The following is a 20,606-nucleotide window of genomic DNA, read 5'->3' on the forward strand; positions in this document are numbered from 1 at the left end:
TCTACTACACCACTTACTCATCCCAAATTCCTGGTTACACTAGCTCTAAACTTTGAACCAAAGAATGTTGGCAGTGAATGGGGGCATAAACAGTTTACATTCTCTCCCAATTCATTTATAAGTGTGGAACCCGGGGCCCAAAATAAAAAAGTGATGATGAGATTACAAAATGACTGAGCTGGAAAGGGTCAGAATTTGACAAGCTCAACCAAGAATTGAACAAGAATGTCCTCTAAAGCATCCCCAACAAAAGGCAATTCAGCTTTGGCCTGTTCACTACCAGAATGAAGACCATTCTAAGCAACCAGACGGTCGACATCCCAGAAAATGTTGACATTTCTCTTAAGGGCCGGACAGTTATTGTGAAGGGCCCCAGAGGAATCCTACGAAGGGATTTCAACCATATCAATGTTGAGCTCAGTCTCCTTGGAAAGAAGAAAAAAAGGCTCCGAGTAGACAAGTGGTGGGGAAATCGAAAAGAACTGGCCACTGTACGCACAATCTGTAGTCATGTGCAAAACATGATCAAAGGCGTAACCTTGGGTTTTCGTTACAAGATGAGGTCTGTGTATGCTCACTTCCCCATCAATGTTGTTATTCAAGAAAATGGCTCACTTGTTGAAATCAGAAATTTCTTGGGTGAAAAATACATCCGAAGAGTGCGCATGAGGCCAGGTGTGGCTTGTGCTGTTTCTCAAGCTCAGAAAGATGAGTTAATTCTTGAAGGAAATGATATTGAACTTGTCTCAAACTCAGCTGCCCTCATTCAACAGGCCACCACAGTCAAAAACAAGGATATCAGAAAATTTTTGGATGGCATCTATGTTTCTGAGAAAGGCACCGTGCAACAAGCTGATGAATAAGTTGGAAAAGATACCAAAGGCAGTGTCCTGAGGAGTCAACGCTTATTCAGATGTCAAAATAAAAATACCTTTTTGTCAAAAAAAAAAAAAAAAAAAAAAAAAAAAAAAAAAAAAAGGCAATTCAGCCTACTGAGAGAGAACTCACTACTTCCCCAGATATCCCTTCCCACTTCAGAACAGTTCTAATGGGTGGGAGTTTTTTTTTTTTTGTTCGTTTTTTGCATAATCTAAGGAGTAAACCTGTTTCTCTGCAACTTGGGGATTTTTCTGTCATATTATAGATATACACTCCAAGAAGACAACAAACTTCTCGTTTAGGGGGAAGCTGAGTGGCTCAGTGTATTGAGAGCTCAGCCTAGAGATGGAACATCATGGATTCAAACGCATCCTAGCTGTGTGACCTTAGGCAAATCAATTAATATCTATTGCCTTGCCCTTACTGTTCTGCCTTAGAACCTATTTTGGTTCTAAGACAGGAAGTAAGGGCTTTTTTTTTTAAACCATTAACTTCTGTGTATTGGCTCCTAGGTGGAAGAGTGGTAAGGGTGGGCAATGGAGGTCAAATGACTTGCCCAGGGTCACACAGCCGGGAAGTGTCTGAGGCCAGATTTGAACCTAGGACCTCCCGTCTCTAGGCCTGACTCTCCATCCACTGAGCTACCCAGCTGCCCCAGGAAGTAAAGGTTTTAAAAAAAGAGGTCTGAAAAAAATTGCACCTTAATATTACTCTGCAGAGAGTCATGAACAACAACTACTCATCTCATTTTCATTGGATGATCTGTCGCCTGACAGAAGCTGTGGCTCCATAATTCCTTGGAGAACCAGTAGTTATTTCTTCCTTAGAGAGTCAACCTCCTTCCTCCTCAGAAAGAGCCTTTTTTTCTCTCACTTAGCTGCCAGACTTCAGTGATCCATCTTCTCCCACCCTTCTTCTTTCTGATATGATCGGTATTCCCCTCTGCCTCTTCATATTCTTTCACATTGAAAACTTTCTTCCATTTTCCAAACTACAGATAACTACAGTGTCCAAGTATAGTATTGGGACTGATTTGCACAATGAGCAGATAAGTCAATTGACAGTGACAGAAATGCAACTACCTTATAAAGGTGATTGCAAAATTCATCCCCTCTCCAAACTTATAGGAAGTGAAATCTCCAGGCATTTGCCATTCTTGCTTGTAGCTAAAGAGGAAAATGTAGGTTTGGTGTAAGAAAAAAGCTAACAACTAGTCTGACCTCAAGTGTAATGCATTGCTTTGGGAGGAAGTGAATTCCTCCTCAAAGGAAATCTTCAGATAAAGGCTGGATAATTACATGTTTAATATACTGTAGAAAAATTCTTATTCAGGTATCAACTGGATTATATGGCTTCTGTGAACCTTTCAGACAGAAAGTGAGATTTTGTGATTGTGTGAATATGCCTTCTTAGATAGGTACCCAAGAATCTGTGAATAAATTACACATCACCCCCACCACTTCAATAAACTTCAGTGACTATTATAACACTAGGATCAAATACTTATTCCTTTGTATTTAAAGCTCTTCACAACCTGACTTCATCCTAGAGAATGTAATGGCTGTTGCATATCACCTTTACTTCTGATCCCCCACCGTTCCTGAGTACCAGATATTGCTGAGGAACATGGACCAGACATTGAAATGAGCAAATGTATTGAGAGAAAGAAGATTTACAAAAACAGTATAAATGATTTGCTTAGTCACACAATGAATCTCTCATAGAGATAGGATTCAAATCCATACCTTTTGACTCCAAATCCAGTGATCAAATTTGGGCATACTGGAACTTTGGTCTGTGCAAGGAGTAATGTTAGTTGATTCTGATTATCGATAGCATTGAAAAAGTATTATAGATCAGGGGTTATAAGTCTGGACTTCATGAAGTTACTGAAAGCATCCCAGTCAATTGAATTGGAATGTGACTCTCATGATTGCCTTTCTTCCAGCCTCAATAGTATTTCCTCTCCACCAAAATCTCATTCTTCAAGCTTCTGACAAGTATTGATCTAACTCTGAAGTATTTAGCATGACACAAAGTATAAGAGGTATAAGAAATGATCCTACCCTTAAAAAACTTATAATTTAGTTGAGAAGACAAGACACCTGAAACACTCCTGAGAATTCTCTGACAAGAGTGTGTTAAATTGTGTAGTGTGAGTACTCTAAGAACTCTTCAAATTGAGAAATGACAAAAAAGCAAGAGAGGAAGGTGAAGCAAATAGTCCAAGTTAGGTGATAAGAACAGCACTGAATGAGAACTAGGAATGGATGTAGAAGAGCTCGTCAAGTCTTTTGCTTTCATTTTCTCTGCCATAGACAATGATCTTTAGGCTGCAAAAGACAGAAAAAAGATGGCTAATAAGGAATTAATACACAAGATAAAAAGCAGAGCTGGAACTAGTACAGGACATTGGGTACTTTGCTCCAGGTACTGACAACCTCCCTGGAAGAATTCAGTCTATTCAATGCTTTTCCAAGAGAAACAAATTCCCATATCAGCTATGTTCAAAATGCTATGTCTCATTCTTTTTTTCTCTCTCTCTCTCTCATCCCTTCCTGTCCCCAAGAAGGCAGCTAATATCATGTAGGTCGTGTGTATATATGATTATATATATGTAATCATATAAGCTCTCTGCACAAAGAAAGGATTCAATAAATGTCAGTCTATTGTTATGATAGCTATTGAAAATCTTTTCTGGAAGTAAATAATCCCACTTGTCTCAAGGCAACCCATTTATTTTGAATAGTTCAAATGATTAGGCATCTATTCCTTACACCAAGCCTAATTTTTTTGCTTTGTATCTTTCATTCATTGCTCCCATGTGGCTAAACTGAACAAGTCTGATCTTCCTCTTCATGACAGCTCATCAAATATTCAAAAATAGAGAACATGTACCCACCTGCCTCAACCCACGCCTTTTTCTCCCCTCCACTTCATTTGACCAATGATCTTCATGTGGCATAATGCTCTTGACTATTCTGGTTGTCCAACTCTGAAAATTCTTTAAATGTGTCATTCAGAATTGAATCCAATACTATATATGTCTGATGTGGTGAAATATGGAGAGTAACACTTCCTTAATTCCAGATGCAATGTTTGTCTTAATGAAGTTTAAAAGATGCACTCATTTTCTGGAATACCATATCACATTGTATGTTCATATTGAGCTTGCAGTTCACTGTAACCTCCAAATATTATCAGATTAAATTGCTGTTTATCTATATGCCCTGTTCCAGGCTAACAAAATCTTTCTTGCTTCTGAATCTGTCAGTATCCTCCCAGTTTTTTTCCCACTAGAAAATTGAATAAAAATACCATAAATGTCTTCATCTAAAATCCTCAATAAAAATATTAAATAGGATAAGGCCAGCCAGAGATCCCTGGAGTAGCCTACTAATACCTTTTTTCCTATTTAGCATGCAACTATTAAAGACTATTCTATGAGATCAGCAATTCAACTAATTCTAATCTCTAAGTGTACTATTGTCTAACCCACAGGCATCTATCTTTTCCATAATCACAGGACAGGATTCACTGTCATATTATTTATTAACAATCTATGTAAGTTCAATCTACAGTTTTCTCTGAACTACCAATCAAATAACCATGTGAACAAAGGAAATGAGGTTATTCTAGCATGATTTTTTCTTTATTATTTATTTACTTTTAATATTCTTTTTTAATTTTGAGTTCTGAATTATCTATTTCCCACCACCATTGAGAAAGCAAGCAATATGTCAATTATACATGTGAAATCATGCAAAACATATTTCCATATTAACAATATGGCAAAAAAGCAGCAAGTATAGAAAGTTAAAAAACTATTCTTCAATTTGTACTCAAAGTTCGACAGTTTTCGCTCTGGGGGTGGATAGCATTTTTCATCATGAGCCCTACAGAATTAGCATTGCAATTTCTTCATTAAGATGTTGGCCCTTTGTGATCATCAATTCCTTCTAGAAGTGTTTACAAAAAAAAAATCTCCCATAATATGTTCTAGAATTTTCTCCGGATATAAAGGGAAAATTCCATGGCCTAGAATTTTCTTACTCTACTTTCTTGTTTTTTAAATTCAGGACAATATCTGTCCGTTTCCAAACCTTGGAGCTTCTCCTACCCCATGATCTTTCAAAGATTAGTGACAATAGAACAATGATCATATCTGCCATGTTCTTCAGTATCATCAGTTGTAGTTAATCAGGTCCAAGTGACCCGAACTCATCAGACATCTAAGTTCTCTCCTACCATTTCTCTACTTATCTTGTGCATCCAAATCCACTAATTTTTTTGTCTTACTCTTTTCAGACAAATACTCTTCTCCTTGGTAGTGCATAAGCAAAACAGGAACAGAATAGTTCTTTTCTCTGTCATCTGTTACCATTGTCCTGTGCAACCTAATTGGAGGCTCTGTCTTTTCTTTGATTCTCCTCTTTTCTATAATATACTTGGATATTACAGGATGTTGCAGATGAATGCCTGATAACTGGGCTGAAGTTTGCAGAATTCCCCTTCCTCATTCACCCAGGTAGTTTTGCTCTCACCCAGGAACCCTGGAGCAGTGACAAGTTAGTCTCACCCACTTTAAGGTGTTCTGTGAAGAGGAAGAAGAGAAGCTGACAAAAATCCCCTTTGGGCAACAGACAAATCCTGGTGATTTTAATTTGTTTTTTCTTAGACTTCAAAGAGGCAAATCCATGCCTTTGAGCCTGATGCCTTCTCTCCACCCTCACACCCTACTACCACTGGAAAGCTTACATTATTTTTTTAAGGTTTGTTTATATTTCTGTGTTTAAACATTCCCATCATTTCTCATACTAGAATTCAGTATAAATGTTGTTAACTATTGGCATTGTTTATCTGAGGTAATTGGGGGAAAGCTTCCAAGAAAAGGAGAAAGAGAAATTTAAAACTGTGATATTTTTGCCAAAACTTAATCTCTATCTTGGGACTCAAAGAGAGCTTTGTGATTAATTTTTGTAACTTCTTAAGAGAGAAAGAATATTTATACTGATCCCCTAGGCATTGAGTCAGCAGTAGTGGTGTTTCCAAGTAGCTCATTTGGTATTGAGGTAGAACCTCCACAATTTTCTTTTCCCTTTCTTTTCTCAGTTTGAAAGAAAAAACACTCCTCCAAAGAGGAAGGGTCTAAAGGAGTAATTGGAGGAAGTCATACTCAAGGGGAGAAGTAACTTAACCAATAAAAATGTAGCAAGTGAGGCCACCCTGATTTATCCAATTCAGCAAAACACCACAGCAGAGCTATTAGGTTTAAAACAAACAAACAAAAAAAGCCTCTTTTCTCTTGTTCTCAATTTTCCTCATCCTTGATTCTGTATACTTCTCTCTAAAATGCAAGTTAACTAATACAATGTGGTGAATTTATCCCTTCGTTAGCTATTTTATAGTATTTTATAGTATTGTGTTATGCTTCCTTTTCCTGATAACCCCTTTAAATTGACCATTGTTCATTTTAATAGGAGGGCCAAGAGGTTCTCTAAAGTTACCATTTTCATATTCACAAATATATGCGTTCCTTTTTTTTGACAATATCAGTCTATTCACCTACATTCTATATTCTCTTTTCTTATTAGCTCTAGGAGCTAAGGATAAAGAAATATTTTTTCCCATTCAGTAAATACAAACCATTCTGTTTCATATTATCGCTTTAGCCTTCTGAATGCAAGTCAAAGTTTTCCTTATTCCCAGGAGCATGAAGACTGAGTCTCACATATAAAGAACTCATTAGTTTTATTTGCTACTAGTACACAGCAAGGAGCAGAGCACAGAAAAAATAATAAAACTCTTACTTTTCTTTATCAACTCAGCTTGAACCCTACAAGTCTAAGAAAGAGTCAAGAAAGATGTGCTTGAACGCAAGATTTCTGTGGTTCTAATTCTGGCTTTTGTCTACAATAATTTTAAACAAGTCACTTTAGCTCTCTTTTTCTACCACAAAAAATGAGGGCGATGCCATACGTTTCCCAAGATCATCTGTGGAATATAAGTAATGTTGGTAAAGAGTATGACGATAGAAAGTGCTAAGCACGAAGTGTTATTTTCAATGCTGCACCTCCGAGACCATCAATCAGCTGTTCCCTTGGCTGGATTTGGGATTTGGAAGCCCTGTGAAGGCCAACTATCACATTTAGTTTCTTCACAACTCATTGATCTAAGGAGCTTTTAGACACCGCTTAGAAATATTCAATCTTCCTTCTTCTTGGACGGAGGCTCCAGTGCTTGTAACAGACCACTCACCAGGGACAATTTGAAATGCTCCAAAGCAGTGTTAATAATAATTTGAAATAGGGATGTAGGGGATTCTGAGAGGTAAAAATCATAGGCCAGAAAAGCACTTCACCCTTTCCAATTTTTCTTTACAGTAGGCTTTCTCTAAAAATATATTTTCAGAATTGCTGGTTTAAAAAAAAATTCCAGTAGTAATTACAGTTGCCTGGAGCTATGGATATTCATCACTGCCTCTCAGTTTTACTCCAAGCATACTGCAAAGCAGTGGGAGTGAGTGTTCTTAACACTGGAATATCTAGAACAAAAAATAACTGCCTGAATAATCACTGGATTTTTGGCAAGCATGAAATCCCTTATTCCAGAGATGAGGACGATAGCAGTTGTCCTAAAACCTCAGAAGACTCTTCGTGTCTTTCTATAAAATGGCAGAGGGGAAGCTTCCTCTTGGTTTCCCATGTTCAGCACGGCCCTCCTAGCAGCTCTCTCTACAAACCCAGCATTGTGATTAGAGTAAGGAGAGTCCCTGATTCACATCCAGGCTCTAATTACTCTATAACCATCCATAAGTCACCTAAACTCTCTGATCCTCCCAGAGGTCCTCACCTATAAAATGGGGACAACAATACCTGAATCTGCCTCATAAAGTCATAAAAATAGGGTTCAAATGAGATAATTTAGGGAAGGAGCTTTATGCTATTGAACTTTATTGTGCTGTATAAATTCAAGCAATTATTACCATTTCTTGGTGTTGCTAAGAAGTATTCCAAAAGAAGGACCAAAGGACATTTTTTCATGGTCTTTTTCTCTCATATGCCTCCCAATCCACCCCAAGAACCTCTGGAGAAACCTCAGAAAATGCTTTATGATGTCATTTTTTTTACCTAAAATAGTCAAAGCTTCATGGGTATGATGGAAGCTGACTAAATACCTAGTATCTAAGAGCTCATGTTTCTATAGAGTTATACAATATACAAAGGACTTTGCTCATAACAACCTTGTGAAGTAGGAAAGACAAATATTATTTTTCCCATTTTACACACGAGGAAACTGAGGCTCAGATAGATCATATGACTTACTTGAGTTCATTTAGCTAAAAAGTGACAGGACTGAGACTTGAACCCAGGCTTTCTAAAGTGTTAGTGTAGAGCTCTTTCCATTACATCTGTTGCTTTTAAAACTCTAAGGAAATTCATTGTACCCTAAATTTGAACAATAGGAGAACTTCAATAGTCTGCTCTCCTGGCATGTGGAGCAAACATTAATAATAACAATGAATATTTATATAGCATTCCCTGTGTGCCAGTTACTGTGCTCAGTGTCTTACAATTATTATATCATTTCACAACAACTCTTGGAGGTAGGTGCTGATGTTATCCCCATTTTATAGATGAGGAAACTGTGGCAAACAGAAGTTAATTTGTTCAAGGTTGCACAAGTAGTGTCTGAGATTAGATTTGGACTCAGGTATTCCTAATTGAAAGCCCAACACTCTATCCACTGCAAGACAAAAAATGTCTCTCTCTTGGACATAAAGGTGAGAAGTGAGGTCAAAATTAGATGAATGTGAAGCCATAGAGGAGAAACATTCATTAAACATATGCTAGGGCAAATACTGTTAAAGATATAATTAAGGCTATTTTCCTATCTGAGTGATGAATAAATAAATAGGTAGACAACTTTTTTTCATTCTTTAACAGAATTTTTCGACTAAGAAAATTCTGCCCTGTGTTTGATGTCAGCTCCCTGCCACAGCAAAAACAAGACTAAGATATTTCTGACTGCATCATCGCAGGATGAAGAGAGGGCCAGTCACTAGATATCTATAGCTTGCCTTTCCATAACCTAAAAAAACAATGAGCTGATACAGAAAGCCTTTAGGCTTGCAAAGAGCATTTTGTCCACATTGGTTCATTTGATCCTCAAAACAACCTTCTGAATTAGAGATTGTGGGTATTATCCTCATTTTATAGATGAGGAAATTGAGGCTAAGAGAGACTAACTGCCTGGTCTACAGTCACACATTAAACTTTTAAATTATTATTTATTTCCTAAGTTTTGAATTTCAAATTCTCTTCTTGTCTCCAGACCTTTCCCATCTACTGAGAAAAGCAATAGAATATCAGTTTTATATGTGAAATTATACAAAACATATTTCTATACTTCACATGTCCCAAGAAAGAGATGAAAAATAATGAAATTATACTTCAATTTACACTCAGGGTTCATCCGTTCTTTCTCTCTGGAGGCAGAGAGTATTTTTTTCATCTTGAATCCTTCAGAATTGTCTTAGATCAGTGTACTGATCAGAGAAGTGAAGTCTTTCACAATTGGTAACAATTAAAATATTGTTGTTATTGTGTATAATGATTTCCTGGCTCTCCTTACTTCATTCTTCATCATTTCTTACAGGTCTTCCCAGATTTTTCTGAAATCATTCCCTTTGTCATTTTTTATAGCACATTTCTTATACAAGACAGAATATCAGTGTCATATGCCACAACTTCTTTAGTCATTCCCCAATTGATGGGCATCCCCTCACTTTCCATTATTTGTCCCCCTAAAAAGATCTGCTATAAATATTTTTGTACAAATTGATCTTTTTTCATTTTTCTTTGATGTCTTTGAGATACAAAACTGGTATTGGTATTACCAGGTATGGACAATTTTATAGCCCTTTGGGCATTGATCCAAATTGTTCTCTAAAATGATTGAAGCAGTTCAGAACTCCATCAGTGACCCATCTGAAATCTCATCTGAAATTAAAAATGCCTTTACCCCAAGTCAACTGTTCCATCTACTATACCATTTGGGGCCTCTAAAGAAAGTCATATTTCTACACAACCAAGGAAGCAAATTTTTTTCTGGAAATCCAGCAGCTTACAAGTCTGTCTTCAGGCTTTTACATGAGAACTTAAAGTCTAAGCATCTTTTTGTTTCTTTCTGCATATTTCTGGATTTACTTAAGAAGGATAACAAGTAGAGATGGAGATTTAATAGGCCAAACTTGAAAGGTAGATATTAAATTATTAATAAATCCCATAACATGTGGGCCACAAAAATATGCCAAAGTAAGGCCAGCTTTATTCAATGCCACATAGATACTTAATTTTATTAACATTTGATTTTAGTTTAATTTACCTTAAAGCAGATATTTGCTTATTTTCTAATCACAATGACTATTTATCTCATGACCTAATTTAATTTAATTTTTAAAATTTTTTCCCATGGTCATGTGATTCTTGTTGTCTCCCTCCCCTTCTCCTCCCAGAGCTAACAAGCAATTCCACTGTGCTATACATGTATTATCAATCAAAGCCTATTTCCATATTATTCATTTTTGTAATAAAGTAATCTTTTAAAACCAAAACCCCAAATCATATACCCATAAAATAAGTGACAAATCATATGTTTTCTTCTGGATTTCTAATGAGTCTTTCTCTCAATGTGGATAACGTTCTTTCTCATAAGTCCCTCAGAATTGTCCTGGATCATTGTATTGCTAATTATAGATAAGTCAATTACCTTTAATTATCCCACGATATTTCAGTTACTGTGTACAATGTTCTACTGATTCTGCTTCTTTCACTCTGCATCAGTTCATGGAGGTCTTTCCAGGTCTTATAGAAATCAATCAATTCCTCTTTCCTTTCAGCATAATAGTATGCCATCACCATCACATACCACAATTTCTTCAGCCATTCCCTAATCGAGGGACATCCCCTCATTTTCCAGTCTTTTGTCATGAAAAAGCACTTTAGTTATATTTTAATGATGAATTAGATTTTTAAAATCTATGGAATGCTATGGCACAGTGGAGAGATTGCTGTAGTTGGTATCAGAAAGACCTGAGTTCACAGTCTCAGATGTTTTGTGACCAGGGTTTACCTCTCTGAGTATCAGTTTTCCTATCTGTAGAATGAGGATTATAATAATACCATCGACCTCACAAGGTTATTATGAGGATCAAATGAAGATAATTTGAAACACATTATAAACTTTAAAGTGCTATAGAAATGTTAGCAATTATTGCTATATTAAAGTGGGCTCAAGTGTCTTGAGGAAATTGCAAACACTTTTTTTAAACAAGGAAACAATTTTTTAAAACCCTTACCTTCCATTTTAGAATCAGTACTGTGTATTGGTTCCAAGGCAGAAGAGTGGTAAGTGCTAGGTAATGTAGGTTAAGTGACTTGCCCGGGGTCACACAGCTAGGAAGTGTCTGGGGCCAGATTAGAATCCAGGAATTCCCATCTCTAGGTCTATCAAGTAAGCCACTCAGCTGCTACTCTGTAAAGTACTTTTATTGAGCTCAGACTTCCCCTTGAAACAAAGGCCCATTACTTTAACCATTTTATCAGTCCGGATATTTTGAATATATGATTAGGCTTATATTTATACATACATTGGGAGCTTATGGTGGCATATGATCTAATAAACTAGTCTAAATCTAATTTCTGCCAATTTATTTTTCCCAAGTGTTCTTGTTAAATAAGAAGTTATTCCCAAGTAACTTAAACATTTAAGTTTATGAAATATTGCACTACTGAATCTAATTGTTTCTGATTCCTTCCTATTAAATTTGTTCCAATGATGACACTTTTTCATTTCTTTTTAAACTGTAACAAAGAGTTTTGAGCATTAATGCTTTATGATGTAATTTGAATTCTGAGATTTCACTACTTAATCCATTGTACTAAGTGCTCATAAGAGAAGGATTATCAATTGCCAGAGACTATGGCAAGCAATGCAATCTTGACCAAAGGGAGAGAGATTTTTGTGAAGAAGATAGAAAGAATAAATGAGGAAGGCATAGATGATAAAAGGGGGTTTCTAAAGTTACAGCAGTCACTCTAGAAAGAACAAAGAATAGGAAACCATAGGAAGAGAGTGATCTCTGGAGTTAATTGAGTAGGGAATGACAACCTTAGACCTATGCTATAGGAAGATCACTTTTTAATTTTTGTTTTTTATTAAACCCTTAACTTCTGTGTATTGGTCCATAGGTGGAAGAGTGGTAAGGGTGGGAAATGAGGGTCAAGTGACTTGCCCAGGGTCACACAGCTGGGAAGTGTCTGAGGCTGGATTTGAACCCAGGACCTCCCCTCTCTAGGCCTGACTCTCAATCCACTGAGCTACCCAGCTACCCCCAAAGATCACTTTTTTGAAAAGAAATCATTTCTTTAGAAACAATTTTAGGAAGATCACTTTCTCGGATGAGTGGAAGATGGGCTGGAGTTGGGGGAGACCAATCAGCAGCCTATTAAAAGAGTCTAGGAATGAGGCAATAAGGGCCAATATTGGGGAGGTAGGAGTGTGAGAGGAAAGAGCAGATAAAAGAGATGCTACAAAGGTAAAAACTGGCAGGTTTTGGCAACAAATTGAGTGTGAAGATTGAGAGAAAATAAAGAAGTTAGGAAGAAAGAAGGGTTGGTGGATGGAGAATAATAAGTTCAATTCAGGATATGCTGAGTTTAAGATATAGAGTTCAAAATGTCCAACAGGCAACTGGAAATTTGAGACTGGAGTTCAGCAGAAAAAAATCAGGGCTGAATGCATAGATCTGAGAATCATCAACATAGAGATGATCACTGAATCCATAGGAACTATTGAGATCATCAAGTGAAACAGAAAGTATGAAGGAAAGAAGGTGGCCTAGAACAGAGCCCTGTGGGACACAGATGTTTAACAAATATGGCCTAGAACATAGAATATGTTAATAGAACATGGAATATAGAAGGAACAGTCAGATAGGAAGGAAGAGAATCCAAAGAAAAGAGTGTCACAAAACCCTAGAGAGAGGAGCGTCTCCAAGTGCAGAGGATGGTCAGTGATGTCAGATACTGAGAAATCAAGAAAGATAAGAACTGAGAAAAGGCCATTAGATTTGTCAATAAGGAAAACATTAATAATATTGTAGAGAGGATTAAGATTATAGAGTTAAGAAGAGAGCAAGAGGAAAGAAAGTGGAGGCACTGATTGTGGTATAAAAGTGCTGTATTTTGAACCTAAAGATCTGAATTAAAATCCCAAGATCTATAACTTTACAATTTGTGTGACCCTGAGCAACTCACTTTCCACTCTCTGGGCTTCTGTTTCCTCACCTGTAAAAAAAATAAAAAAAGGACCAAGTCATCTTCCAATTCCCTCCAGCTCTAGAATTCTGTGAAGTCCCATGGAATAGTGTAAGTAAGCTTAAGCTTTTCTGACTTTTCTATACTTTTTTTTCTATTTATTAGTCATCCTTCCTTGCTTCCAGTTTGAGTAGCACACGTATTTATTCTTTAGTTACCTAAGCTTCCTTACTGTCTTTCCTCTGTATTGAGGAAGTGTGGTGGGGAGAGGGGGCAGTAAGGAAACTGGAGTAGTCTTTTCTTATACTTGGAATACCACCAAAGTCGAGAGACTTTGCAGCCATGCCCACCTCCCCATGAGAGGGCTTCCTTTCCTTCGGGGTTGGTATGTTGTGCCACAACACAGGAAAAAAAAAGAAAAGTGGATATGTTTCCTTGAAGTGTGTCCAACTTTACTATACTTCTTTGATTCTTATATTCCTCTGCAACCTTGATAGTCATTTCCCTGAACCTAGTGGAATCCATCTGCTTGAAACTTGAGTTTCTTCATTTTCCTTGGATCCAGAACTATTGGTTTGTCATTGCTTTTCTTAAGATGATCATTGTGAGAGGCTGGACAGAGTCCCTGACTTTGGCAACTGAAGACCTGAATTTAAATTTCAGCTCTATAGCTTATTTTAGTCTATGGTCTCTTAAGTAAATCAAACATCTCAGACCCCAATTTTCTCATTTGTAAGATAAACAGACTAGATTAGTGAATTTTAAAGGTCCCTCCTAGTTGTGAATGTCATAAAAATACTCTCTTTAGATTTTAAACTAACTCTTCTTTCTTTCCAAATAATAAATTGCTGTCTGTGTTCTTTAGATAATTACTTTCGTTATTACACTAGACATTGTTCCCAATAGACCCTGTTGACAGGACACTGCTATAGTTTCTTGCAGATGCCTAAGAAGCTAATGTTCCTTTTACTGAGCTGATGGTTGACATGGTAGCACTGGTAGAGCTATTACCAATGGTCACTGTGTCTGGAGCAAAAATCAATTAAAGGGAGAGAGGGAAACAGATTGTATTATAAAGGATAGTCTGACTCAGGATTCATTCATGCCAGGAGAGGATATGGCCCAATTGGGGGGAGAGAGAAGAATGGAAGATTAAATGGGCCCCAAGAGACCTGGATACCACAACACCAAAACCTTGGAGATGGCATCTTAGGGTCAGTTGTGTCACTTACCACTGTGGGGCTGCAAAGGAAGGTACAATGATGGCAATGTCATGACCCCTGGACATCAGTACCCTGGAGAAGAGCCCTAAATTTAGAGCTAATACCCCTATTCTTATGAGCACTGAGTAGGTACACCAAGAAGGTCGTGTTTAAAGGTGTTACAACTGGAGAATTCCACTTGCATAATTATGTCTTATGACTCTTCCTTCTTTTTACCTTTATTTCCTTCTCAATCGTCTGCCATTAAATTTTACATATAAAAATTCCTTTTAAACAAGACAATAAATGATCATATGTGTCTTTTGAGGAAATTCTTCAAAGAAATCTAAGCAGAACAATTGACTGAGATACATGGTTTAAGAACTTAGAAGTTTTTGGAGTGTTTATGGGATCTATTTAGATCAAAGGAAAGAGAAATCAGTGTAAAGTAGATATTTCATTAGCAAGGCTTTTGGATCTCAATAATCACCTAGGAGGATAGATTATTTTTTAACTATAGTCTGAAAATGACATTTGCAGCAGGAAAAGTTCACTAGCTTCAACATCTGATCTACTTATTAAATTAGAGAAGCCCTTAGCTCCTCCTTTTTCTTCAGGCTTTAAGGGTATTTAGAGAGTTCATATTCGGGATTAGATTAAGAAATGGAAAGACAAGGAAATGGAAAGAAATCATTTGATGATATTCTTACTTCTTTTGCAAATGTTTTTTGAGGGAAGGGATTGGGATCGAACAAAAATGTCGATGAGGGAAAGACTATATAAGCAAGAATCATAAACGATTGATTGGATGCGGTGCTCCTCAGACTACAGACAGACAATTTATGTCAGGCCCTTACTTCACAGAAGCATAGACTCTCACCATTAGAAAGGAACTCAAAGGTTAACCCTATGTGCCTTCTAAAGGAGAAATGAAAAAGAAGTTCAAGGATATCAGTTTCCCCAAAGAGGTTTCTTTTGGCTTTTTTCTGAGTCTATTCCAAATATTATACAAAAATCAAAAGGAGAATCCTGACCTTTCTTGTGGAGATGTCACCAAAAAAAAGGAGGGGGAGGAGAGAAATGTCTACTAACTCTGCTAAAGATGACAAGCAGTCTTAGGAAAAGAAAGCCATAAAGCTGAAGGGCAAATATGAAAAGGAGATTGCCCCACAGCAGTCTAAAATCTATGAAAAGGGAGTTGTCAGGGAGGAGAATTCCCTTCACGACCTACCCAACAGATCTTCAAATAGTCTTTGCATGAAGACATGCCATGAGGGTGAGCTAAGTACCTTCCCAAGCAGCCTATTTCATTTTGGAATAGCATTAATTGTTGGGAAGCTTTCTTTCTCATGTCAAGCCAAATTATTCATTTTGCAACTTTCAGCTTTGCATTATCATCATCCTTGTCTTCTTGAGGAGCAGTTATTAATTTGTTTCTTCTCCACAACTAGTTGGGTCAGTGGATAAAGTACAATGACTCAAATCAGGAAGACTTATGTATTCAAATCCAGCCTCAGACAGTTATTAGGTGGATGCCCTTGAGCAAACCAATTAACCTCTGTTCGCCTCAGTTTCCTCATCTATAAAATTGGGCTAATAAGAGCACCTACCTCAGAGTTGTAGTGAAGATCAAATGAGATCATATTTTAAAAAATGCTTAGCATAGTACCTGGCAGGTAGTAAGTGCTATATAAATGTTAGTTATTATTATTATTCCTCCTCAGCACATTTTGAGTTTACCATTCCTGACTACAAGAAGCCCTGTCCACACTTTTCTGCTTTTTTCTTTCTTAAATACATATACTTCCACCTGCAGATACTTGAAATCATTCCACTTGGCAGTCTGTACTCTGTTGGTAGGCATATCCTTGGAGACTCCAAATGCTTGCTCCCGACTTCTCTGAGATGTCAAATAGTGTAGACATTAGTGAAGAAACTATTTCACCGCTACCATTTGAGCAAAATTCCTTATTAAATTATAATTGGAAAATATAAACTTGGGAAGACTGAATAAAGTAAAAACTTGGCAAATCTCATTGAACTTGTTTAGTATGAAAGGTCACTTAAAAATATAACGCTAGATAGAAAAATAGGCAGTGACTATATGTAGGTATACATACACATGCCACCGTGTATATATATATATATATGCACACACATATGCATACACATGTTTATTAATTTATAACCAGGTAGTAGTCATATGTGAATATGTATACATAGATGTGTTTATGGGTATGAACATATATGTATGTATATTCACATATAGTCACTGCCTATTGATAACATAATATAAATATATGTATAATACATGTATGTATGGCTATATGTATGTGTACATATATATATTCTTACTTCTTGGGCAAGCATTTTTTGAGAGATTGGTGTTGAAAAAAATAGTTGATGAGGAGAGCAGACTATATAAGCAAGAATCAGAAATATATATACACATATAACCACTGTCAGATTATAAAATTTTACATATATATATGTAAATGACATGACTATTCCTTAAAATGTATGAAGCATATGTATCTGTATGTTTGTGTAAGCTATGTGTGTAAGTATGTTTGTAAAAGATTTTCCTTAGTGTGAAATCTAGTATGGGGAAGAAATATTTTTTAAAAGAATCTGAAAATTTTAAAGAAAAAGACAATTAAATTATTAATTTTATGGTCTAGAGTAGGCAATATAAGAGAGAATTGTGTTTTAACAGCAAGATAAACTTAGCATTATTTTGTTGGTAGAAACACTCAGGATGAGAGTTGAAATGATTTGCTCAATTCCAAACAAAGCCAGTGGCAGAACTGGGATTAGAAGCTCATTATCCCTATCCCCAAGTCATCACTCTTCTTCTTCAATACCTAAATTTGTATTTAATAAAAGCATTCTAATTGTAAACAATAAAGCTCCAGCATCTTAGAAGAGACAGGAGTAGTAATTTCAGATTGCTTTAAGAGGACAACAGTTATTTTGTATGCTTTATCAAACAACTGAAGGTAAAATGAACTACATGAATGAAGTCTTTATAAAGCATTTACTAGGTACAAAGCACAATACTAAGAGCTGGAAATTAAAATAGAAAAGAAAGACAGTCTGTTCTCAGGGTCCTGCTATTCTAATGAGGGAAACCACACATATGGAAGACTTCAGATGGAATGAATCTATGATCCTCATCAACCAAGCAAACGATTGTACCACATCTCTAATGTCATTTTCACTGATAAAATAGCAGTTTCTGATAGTGAGCCATTTGACCATGCCAAGGATCTTTCATATTAAAACAAGTTGATATCCAGAATGGTTAGAACAGTTCACAGACCCATCAAAAATATATTATTAATGCACATCTCTTCCATAGGCTCTCCAGTAGTGACAATTTCTATTTTTTGTCATCTTTTCCAATTTTCAAAGTATGAGCAAAAAGAGTTGTTTTACTGACATTTTTCCTCCACATTTTAATTTGGCCCATGTTTTCAAGAGGTTATTGGTAGTTTGCAATTCTTCTTTTGAAAACTATTTGTTAATATGTTTTGACCATTCAACTCTTAGGGAATGGCTCTACATATATATATATATATATATATATATATAATCAGTTACCTATAGATCTGGGATATCAGGTTTTATATATGATATTTTATAAAATATTTTCCTACTTCATAGAGCCTCATCTTATTTTGTTTTCATTAGTTTTATTTATGGAAAAGATTCATAATTTTAGATATTCAAATTTTTCTAATTTATCTTTTATTATATTCCTTATTCTATTCAAAGTTATCTCCATTGGAATTAAAAGAATGCATATCCTTTGATTCAGCAATATCACTACTAGGTTTGTATCCCAAAGAGATTTTTTTTAATGAAAAGGTTCTTTCTCTTTGTACAAAAATATTTATTGCTGCACTTTTTGTGGTGACAAAAATTGGAAAATGGCAGGGTGTCCCTCAATTAGGGAATGGCTGAACAAATAGTGGTATATGATGGTGATGGAATACTATTGTGCTCAAAGGAATGATGAATCGATTGATTTCTATAAGAACTGGAAAGACCTCCATGAACTGAAGCAGTGTGAAATAAGTAGAACCAGGAGAACATTATGTACAGTAACTGAAACATTGTGGGATGATCATGCGATTGACTTGCTATTAGTAGCAATGCAATGATCCAGGATAATGCTGAGGGACTTATGAGAAAAAAGCTGTCCACATGTGGAGAAAGAACTAGGTTTGTTGTGAAGATCAAATGAAATACACTATGCAAAGTACTTTGTAAATCTTAAAGTGGTCCCCTGTTTCTTACTAGCAGTCAGATGAAATAGAAGTCAATGCCATAAGTCATCTATATGCAAAATTAAAGGGCAGTTAAATGGTGCAGCAGATAGAGTGCCTAGCCTGGATACAGGAAGACTCTTTTTCCTTGAGTTCAAATCTGACTGCTGGCACTTAATAGCTCTCTGACCCTGGGCAAGTCACTTTGCCCTGTTTGCCTCAGTTTCCTCATCTCCAAAATGAGCTGGAGAAGGAAATGCCAAACCACTCTGGTATCTTTGTCAGGAAAACCCCTACAAGAGTCAAGGAGTCAGACATGACTGAAAACATCTCAACAACAAAAAGCAGCAATAAAAATAAATCATGTTTATGTAGCTCTTTGAAGTTTACCAAATACTATCCATACAGCAAGCCTATGAGAGAGCATACCAGCATCATTACCTACATTGTAAAGACAGTAAGGCCCAGAGAAGTTAAATAAATTGGCCATGGTCACCTAGAAAAAATAGCTGGTAGTGGAATGGAGCCTCAGTTCTTCTGATTACAAATCCAAAGCCCTTCTCACTTAATGGGATTGTCTCTCCTACAACTTATCCATTATTTAGGAGAATGGTCAAAACTACTTTTCCTTTCCTCTGCCTCATCTTTTCAGAATTGTTATTGTAGTCATATTCTTTGCCTCAAGAGATCTTTCTCCATTTTTTCTGGTTATATTTGTGATTTTCTCTCACATACTTGGGATTTGGGGGATCTCATCTACTTGTTTACTTTCTTTAATACTTTTATTTTATTTTCATTCCAAAGCCATAAAGAATGAAGGGAGTAGGTCTCCAATGAGACCTGCCAGTGAAATCAAGTTAAGTAAATAAAAGAGTAGAGGACAAAAACAAAGCAAAAGATTTTCATAATGTTTTTATAGGGAAGAGAATACATCGCAGGATTTTAAATCCCAAAGAAATATTGTGTTTATTTTTAAAGCTGAAGCTACCCAGACAACAAATCATCATAGTCAGGGCTCCCAGATATTTGTAAAATGAGAAGGCTCTTAGGAAGAAATGTGTTTTATTTGGGCAAGCTCTTTGTCTTCTAAAAACAATCCAGTTCTTTTCCAGATATTTTGGGAGAAAATAATAGATCATCAACATGATTATTGTTTTCATTATTTGTGTTCCATTAGGGAGCTCCTATGATTGTAAAATTCTATTCCCTTGTCTTATTCTTATAATTATTATTAGCAGTAGTATAAAAAATACTTAGCATTTATGTAGTATTTTAAGATTTGCAAAGTACTTGAAATACATTTTCTCACAAAATCCTGTTCATTTTGTACTATAATTATCTCATTTTGCAGAGAGGGTGAACAAAAGTTTGCTATGTGAATAAAGTCACATAGCTGGGAAGTGTCTGAAACAGGTTTCAAACTCAGGTCTTCTTGACTCCAGGTTCAACACTCTATCTGCTTTGCTACCTGATGGCCTATCTGTATGAGAAAATGTATGTCAAATACTTTGCAAATTTTAAAGTACTACATGAATTCTCCCCCACCACCACCCTCCACTAAAAATCAGAGGAAAACAACATCCTTTAACAAATATGCACAGGTAAGCAAAATTAATTCCCATATTGGCCATGTCTGAAAATAGCTTCATTGTGTATATTTAATCTATCATCTCTCTGTCAAATAGTAGGTAATATTCTTCATCCATGGTTCTCTAGAATCATGCTTGATTACTGCACTGATCAGAGTTCTTAAGTCTTTCAAAATTGGATCAAGAAAGGCAAAGATCAGAAGAAAAATAGGCTTTTGAGGAGAGGATAAAAAAGAGAGTGAAGGATAAACAGAAGAAAATAAGATGGAGGGAAATACACAGTAATGATAACTATAAATGTGAATGGGATGAATTCATCCATAAAAGAGGAGCAGCTAGCAGAAT

At 36.1% G+C, this 20,606-nt stretch overlaps 1 protein-coding gene across 1 annotated transcript; it reads left to right on the top strand.

The window, feature by feature from the left end:
* The first annotated feature begins 277 nt into the window (after positions 1 to 277).
* LOC123231694 (60S ribosomal protein L9) lies at positions 278 to 961 on the top strand. Its single transcript, XM_044657993.1, has one exon. The coding sequence runs from the start codon at positions 285 to 287 to the stop codon at positions 861 to 863; it is 579 nt and encodes a 192-aa protein (XP_044513928.1). The 5' UTR covers positions 278 to 284; the 3' UTR covers positions 864 to 961.
* The last annotated feature ends 19,645 nt before the right edge of the window (positions 962 to 20,606 follow it).

The sequence above is a fragment of the Gracilinanus agilis genome, chromosome 1 (genome assembly GCF_016433145.1).
Source record: "Gracilinanus agilis isolate LMUSP501 chromosome 1, AgileGrace, whole genome shotgun sequence".
NCBI classification, from domain to species: Eukaryota; Metazoa; Chordata; class Mammalia; order Didelphimorphia; family Didelphidae; genus Gracilinanus; species Gracilinanus agilis.

Bases quoted from the DNA above. Each gene is read 5' to 3' on its own strand.
- LOC123231694 (XM_044657993.1), top strand. From the start codon at position 285: ATGAAGACCATTCTAAGCAACCAGACGGTCGACATCCCAGAAAATGTT.